The sequence below is a fragment of the Vespa velutina genome, chromosome 2, assembly GCF_912470025.1.
Source record: "Vespa velutina chromosome 2, iVesVel2.1, whole genome shotgun sequence".
NCBI classification, from domain to species: domain Eukaryota; kingdom Metazoa; phylum Arthropoda; class Insecta; order Hymenoptera; family Vespidae; genus Vespa; species Vespa velutina.
The window spans coordinates 1770072-1777571 of record NC_062189.1 but is presented as its reverse complement, the minus strand read 5'-3'; the positions used below and the strand labels follow the sequence as shown (position 1 = coordinate 1777571).

Genomic DNA, 7500 nt, shown 5'->3' with positions numbered 1-7500 from the left:
AAGAAAAAACGAAGAATGTCAAGAATGTCAGTTGGACGAGCCTTCGTCTTCGTCTTCGCTTTCGTCGTAGTTGTCGATCTAATGGAAGGAGTTCGTATTTAATTTAAAAGGGAATGAATGTCATCGAATTTGCGGATGAACGAAAGGGACGACGACTATTATTTTATTGTTGTATCCGTGGGCCAATTAGTTTTCTGATAATAAATGGTGACTTAGGGGAGATAGGAGAGAGCGAGAGAGTGAGAGAGAACGATTGAGATGAGAGAGAAAAAGAGATAGAAGGGATAGAGAAGAGAAGAGAAGAGAAGAGAAGATGAGAGCAGTGAAGAGGAGGGAAGAGAAGAAGATGATGAGAGGTCGTATGTTGATTATATAGTAATCGAATGTATGAAGAAAAAAGAAAAAAAAAAAAAAGAAGAGAAAAGAGAAAAAGAAAAGGTAAGGAAAGGGAAGAGAAAAGAAATATTCATGGCCGAAGAAATTTCTCTCTTGGATGTTATATTACATCGGGTAGAAAAAGAGAAGAAGAAGAAGAAGGAGGAAGAGGAGGAGGAGGAGGAGGAGGAGGAAGAGAAGAAAGAGGAGGAAGAGAAGAAAGAGGAGGAGGAGGAGGAGGACGAGGACGAGTTTTCTTTTTCTTTTTTGTATGTATTGAGAAATCAATGGTTTAACCTCGATTGAAGGACTGAGAAGTACGGGAAAGAGAACGAGACAGAGAGAGAGAGAGAGAGAGAGAGAGAGAGAGAGAAAGAAAGAGAGAGAGAGAGAGAGAGACAGAGAGACAGAACTCGATGGATCCGATGGTGGTACGCCTACGTAATGTGCATTCGTTCGATCATATCCAGTTAAATTTCTGGTGCATGTCATGCGTCGAAAAGAAGAAAAAGAAGGTAGTAAGAAAAAATAGTAATAACAATAATAATAATAACAATAATAATAATAATAATAATAATAGTAATAAGAAGAATAATATTAGCCGTAATAGTAATGCTAATAGAAATTTGTTAAAGAGGAAGGAGGTGAAAGAAAGAGGACGAAGACGATAACGAAAGGAAGATAGATATATACATATATTCGTAGAAAGAAGGATGTTCTGACACATACGTACGCACGCATATATACACACACATACATACACGCACGTAGAGATACATACGCGGGCACACTTACATTACATATATACATACACATCGATTGTGTCCAGAGTAAAATCGCGGCGGAGTAAGGGGGGAGGGGAGGAGAGGTTGCACACGACGTCGTCGTTTCACGTTTGGGATCCTCGAGCTCCTTGTACCGGATTATTATTGGGATACGGATTCGAATAAAGAAAAAAGAAAAAGAAAAAACAGGAAAAAAAAGAAGAAAAAATAAAAAAAAAAAAGAAAGGATGATAAGGATGACGTTTTTATTACGACAGAAGAATCTAAACTCAAAGAGTTTGGATGATAATTTGGATTGGATGATATTGGTAGAGGGATAGAAGGAACGTCAGGGAGTGAAAGAGGAAAGAGGAAAGAAGAAACATATATAAAAATAAATAAATATTACGAGTAGAAAAAAAAATTACGAGTCGAAGAGAAAAAGAGGAAGAAGAAGAAGAAGAAGAAAAAGAAGAAGAAGGATAGGAAGAAAAGAAAGAGGAGAAAGAAGAAGAAGAAGAAGAAGAAGAAGAAGTGAAGATAATAGAGGTCGAGGAAGAGGAGGAGGAGGAGGAGGAGGAGAGGGGCATTCGCGGAGGTGCCACGAAGAATGTATAGGTGTACGGATTACCAAAGCATCGTCAGGATGTTCAAGAGCAGGATCTTTCAAGGCGATCTCAGCCCAGTCCCGATTCCGGGCAGCTTGCAACAGTCCAGTACGTACTGGTTAGAGGGGGAATTATAAAGCGAGAGAGAGAAAGAGAGAGAGAGAGAGAGAGAGAGAGAGAGAGAGAGAGAGAGAGAGAGAGAGAGAGAGAGAACTCTTACGGTTTTAGATCGATCATAGAAGGCGCGTTGTTTCGCGCAGAGGATCTTGCCGACTGGGGACGGGCACGATCGATCTTCCCGGGACCTTTCCTCTGGTCCAGATATTATAACACGTTCGAATTGTCTCCTCGACAATTTTCTTTTTTTATCATAAAAGAGGATAATTCAATTTCATTGAATACATAGGAATATATATATATATATATATATATATATATATGTATGAATGTATGTATGAATGTATGTACGTATGAATGTATGTATGTAGGAATATGTGTGTGTGTAAGAATTTGCAATTTAAACTGGATAAATCGCGATAATAAATATTATAACGCGTAATCTTATTATATTATATATTCCGTCAGGATTTAGAGGAATAAGGGATAGATTAGACGGAGATATGTTAGATGGAGATATGTAGTCAGGGGTAGATAGGTAGGACTCTAGATTAGGTAACAAGAAAAAGAAAATATAGAGAGAAAAAAGTTTGTCCAGTTTCCTTCGTTTAAGAGGATGACAATGCGCAGGGGGAGAGGGAGAGAGAGAGAGAGAGAGAGAGCTTTACCTTCTTCGGCTTTCTAAAATTGACAGGATAAGGGATGATAGTAGCGTCGGTGTTTGCTCTTAAGATGGAATATATAAATATATACATACATATATATATATATATATATATATATATATATATATATATATATATATATTAAAAAAGAAAGGAAGAAGAAGAAGAACAAGTGGGGTGGTGGGGGATATATCTTGGTGGTAGTGGTTGTGGGGGGGTGAGAGGTTGAGGGGTACCGAAGAGGTCAACGACCTCTCTGGTGCAGCTGTTATTGATCGAAGAGGACTCGCAACATCGTACCACCGTTACGGCAGAGAGAGAGAGAGAGAGAGAGAGAGAGAGAGAGAGAGAGAGAGAGAGAGAGAGAGAGCGAGAAAGAGAGCGAGAGAGAGAGGGGGGGGAGAATCTTGTTCCATCTCCATTGAAAGGAGAGGAGAGGATGCTGCTGCTGCTGCTGTTGTTATTGCTGTTGCATTCTTCTTCGGTGTGGTCCACTCGAAATTCTTTTTTTCTTTCATTATTTTTTCTTTCTTTTCTTTTTTTTCTTTCTTTTTTTTTTTCTTTTCGTTCTAACACACCCTCGGAACATGTTCTCCAAGAAGCCTTAGGTGAGGTGATGGCATGACGATTTGCGTCGAATTATCTCGAGACGAACGTTCGTAATACGAATCAAATGTAACGCGTCACTTCACACGTTTCAACGAACGTAATATATATATATATATATATATATATATATATATATACATACATACATATATATATTACATAGTTCTACCAGCACCTGCACCCTGGTATCCTGTCTTCTACCCTTCCCACCCGTTTTACCCTCTTGGCACCTCTCCTTTCTTCCGCTGCTTGTGCATACACTTTTTTGTTCATTCCTTTGCGGCCTTACTTACGGAGCATCGTCTCTTTTTCCTTTTCTTTTTCTATTTTTTTTTTTTTTTCTTATTTATAACGAATGAAAATGGACACCAAAATGAACGAAAGAGAGAGAGAGAGAGAGAGAGAGAGAGAGAGAGAGAAAGGTAGAAAGAGATAGAGATAGAGAATATCCCGGTCTCAGATACGATGGGGTTATTTCAAACGTAAAGCGAGATGGAGAAGAAGAAGAAGAAGAGGGAAGAAAAAAAAAGGAAAAAAAAAAAAAGAAAGAGAAAAGAAACTTTCCCGAAATAGTTTTTACGGATATGCTCGCCCTATTTCCCCACCCCCATTCCCAACCGGCGTCCTTCCCGATCCCACCTATTGCCTCGTCTTTTCTTAGGTTTTTTTTTTGTTATTCTTATTGTCGTCGTCATTTATTTATTTATTTATTTATTTATTTATCTATTTATTTATTTATTAATTTGGTTTTTTCTTTTCATTTTTTTTCTCTTTCTCTCTTTTTTTTTTTTTTTTTTTTTTTTTTTTGTTATCGCGTTCGCTCCAATTCTCACGAATGAGTGACCACCAAGTGTTGTATCTTTTTCAGGTCAACAAGGTCAGCAAAATGAGCAAGAGCTGGCGACGAAAATGTTGCAAATTCAAAGCAAACGATTCTACCTTGACGTGAAGCAAAATAGACGTGGAAGATTTATCAAAGTCGCCGAGGTATTTTATTATTATTATTATTACTATTATTATTATTATTATTATTATTATTATTATTATTATTATTATTATTATCATCATCATTATCATTATTATCATTATTATCATTATTATTATCGTTAAACTTTGATTATTTTTTTCTATACGCGTATATATATATATATATATATATATATATATATATATTGGTATGCGGAATGGGCCAAAAGTTGTTCTTTAGGTATTGCGGTTTCGTGATCTGAAGTAGGAAAAAAAAGAAAGAAATTTATCTTTGAATAGTCTCGAAAAATAGTAATTAATTAATAATAAAATTACTTTTGGTCCATCCCTCTCTCTCTCTCTCTCTCTCTTTCTCTTTCTCTCTCTCTCTGTGTCTCTCCATGCATTCATCCCCCTCCTTCTCTTCTCTCCATTCATTATTATCGATAAGTTATTATCCATATTATTATCGATAAGTTATATGACCTTAAAAATTTATGGTGTTTGAATTGTGCAATCGTTAGATCGGAGCAGACGGAAGAAGAAGCCAAATTTATTTAGCACTGAGCACAGCATTCGAATTTCGGAACCACCTGTCAACGTTTAGCGACTATTATGCATCCTTAGGTGAGTAATTCTAATACCGTTTATGATTCTTCAGATTTGATATTATCCTTTAAGAAAAATCTTTTTATCGTCGATTCCGTCGAATTGGGGAAAAACAAAAAAAAGATAATGAATGCATTAAAAAAACAATACGTCGAACAAACAAACATACGAAAATAAAAAATAATATATATATAATATTAGGTCCACCGAATCCGGAAAATGTGCCGGATGATGGAAAACTCAAATCAGAAATGATGGTCAAGGATAACAGGCGGTATTACCTGGATCTCAAGGAGAACTCTCGTGGTCGTTTCCTGCGGGTGAGTCACCCTGTATGTACCGTTCACGATGTGTTGTTGTAAAGCTTTTACCTCATTTCCTCCTTTCCCCTCAAATCTCCTTCTTTAAATTTTATCTCGAATGATCGTTCGAATGAACGTACGAATGAACGAATGAACGAATGAACGAACGAACGAATAAATAAAAGGATAAGAAAACAGGTTAACAAAAAAAAAAAAAAAAAGAAAACAAAAAAAAAATTAAATTATACATAACATTTTGCAAAACGTAACCATCCCCCTCTTTTTTTTTCTTTTTTATACGTATCATATATATATATATATATATATATATATGTGTATATGTACATGTATATGTATATTCAGGTGTCACAAACGATAACACGAGGAGGACCTAGGACGCAGATCGCGATACCTGCGCAAGGTATGATCGAGTTCCGTGATGCGTTGACGGATCTTTTAGAAGAATTTGGTTCCGACGATGGAGGTTTTAAAGGTGATCTACCCGATGGTCGCTATATGCGCGTTGAAGGGAAGAATTTTTATTTTGATATAGGTCAAAATAATCGTGGCATCTACATGAGAATTTCCGAGGTAAGTTTTTTACCCCTTTGCACACCCCTCCTCCCCCATATATATATATATATATATATATATATATATATATATAAATCAAACATTTATAATATTTAGTTATCATGATAAATTGAAGATATTAAATCCTTAATTTTTTTTATACCTATTATATTTATTTCATTGTTAAAAAAAACTTATCAACGCGATGACTGGTCTAATCGATGACGTTTTTAAAAACTCCCTTCGTTAATCCTATATCGAGTTTCTTACATAAATTATTCGATATAAAAATATATGATATCGTAGAGAGGTCAAATGGGTTTCCTTAAGTGAGGGCCAATATTACCCCTACAAATTATTTTATAAATCAATTTTTTTTTTCTTTCCTTCTTCCCCTCTCACCTTTCCCCTGCTTAATTTTCTTTCTTTCTCATATTATATTAGAAACCCCACCCAACACCCCAACCCTAGAGCTCATAGTTTTTACATTTAATATGAGAATGAAAATTGTTCTACAAAGTTCTCCAGATGGGATTTAAAATTTAATCGATTTGAAAGAAAAGAAAAAGGAACATTTAAATTATGAACTTTTTTTTCTCGCAATTTTATTTATATATTTATTTATTTATAATAATTGTTTTTTTTCCCATTTCTTTTTTTTTTCCAGGTGAAAACAAACTTTCGAACAGCCATTACCGTTCCGGAAAAGTCTTGGGCGCGTTTCCGTGATATATTTGCGGATTACTGCGAGAAAATGCAAGAAGGTGGTGGAGCAGGTGTTGGCGTTGGTGGTATGAGCGGTGGCAGCGGTGGCAGCGGTGGAAATGTTCTTTCAGATGGGAAGGGCTCGGTAGTGGCACAGGTACCATCACCATCTTCGACCTCGCAACAGCCTAACCCCAATCCAAATTTAGACTCTCCCTTAATCAAGTGAAAAAGGCTTTAACTTAACTCGAACATTGGAATTATAATCGTATAAATCGGTTTCTCAAGACATTAATTAAGCGAACTTAAAAAAAAAAACAAAAAAAAAAAAAGAAACTTATCAGAGTCGTCTATGCCATCGTCATCGCCATTTTCATCGACATCGGCATTGACAACAACACGTTTCATAGTCACCAATTTATCATCATTGTCGTCGTCGTCGTCGTCGTCGTCGTCGTCGTCGTCGTCGTCGTCGTCGTCGTCGGTCTTCGTCTTCGTCGTTGTCGTCGTCGTCGTCATCGTTATCATCGTTATCATCGTTATCATCATCGCCACCGCCACCGCCACCGTCACCGATCGCCGTCGTCTCATCGTTATTCGCCTTTAACAATTTGCGAGAACGGTGAGGATGGTACTCACCATATACATATATTTATATATATATATATGTATGTATGTATGTATGTATGTATGTATGTATGTATGTATGTATACATATATATATATACTAAAACGAGATACACAATAAAAGAAAAAAAAAAAAAAGAAAGAAAGAAAAGAGATAAAAAGGAAAGATTAAATCAAGATTATTGAAAATAAAAGGAAAAGGATAATAAATATAACACCGTCTGTGTTATGATTTTACACAAATCGAGTGTATGTTAAAAGTGGCGGCCATGTTTTATCAATCGATTAGATCCAATCTTTTTCTGCGTTCGGCATGAAAATGTGACAACAACAACAACAATAACAACAATAACAACAACAGCTACAACTACAACAATAATGTCAGGGAAAAGACAAATTATGAATGAAAGGGATAATAAATTAATAAATAAATAAATAAATAAATAAATAAATAAATAAATAAATAAAGAGGGAAAAGCAAACGAGGAAAAATAAAAATTGATAATGGGGGTGGGGCTTGTGAAATGGGAGGAAAGTTAAACGATAATGAAAAAAAAAAGGAAACAAGAGGATGAAGAAG

General features: G+C 35.7%; 1 protein-coding gene across 12 annotated transcripts in view; it reads left to right on the top strand.

Moving 5' to 3' along the window:
- The window catches only part of LOC124946705 (osmotic avoidance abnormal protein 3-like), a 47298-nt gene that overhangs the window by 9491 nt on the left and 30307 nt on the right, over positions 1-7500 (top strand). For 8 of the 12 annotated variants that reach the window (XM_047487805.1, XM_047487801.1, XM_047487795.1 and 5 more), the window contains 5 exons: positions 4007-4125; positions 4629-4731; positions 4915-5045; positions 5379-5606; positions 6256-6450. In XM_047487805.1, coding sequence (XP_047343761.1) covers positions 4048-4125; positions 4629-4731; positions 4915-5045; positions 5379-5606; positions 6256-6450 — 735 coding nt within the window. In that variant the 5' untranslated portion in view covers positions 4007-4047. Of the gene's footprint in view, positions 1-574; positions 1856-4006; positions 4126-4628; positions 4732-4914; positions 5046-5378; positions 5607-6255; positions 6451-7500 lie in introns of those variants that run through there. The other 4 variants (XM_047487798.1, XM_047487794.1, XM_047487800.1 and 1 more) reach the window with 2 other exon arrangements.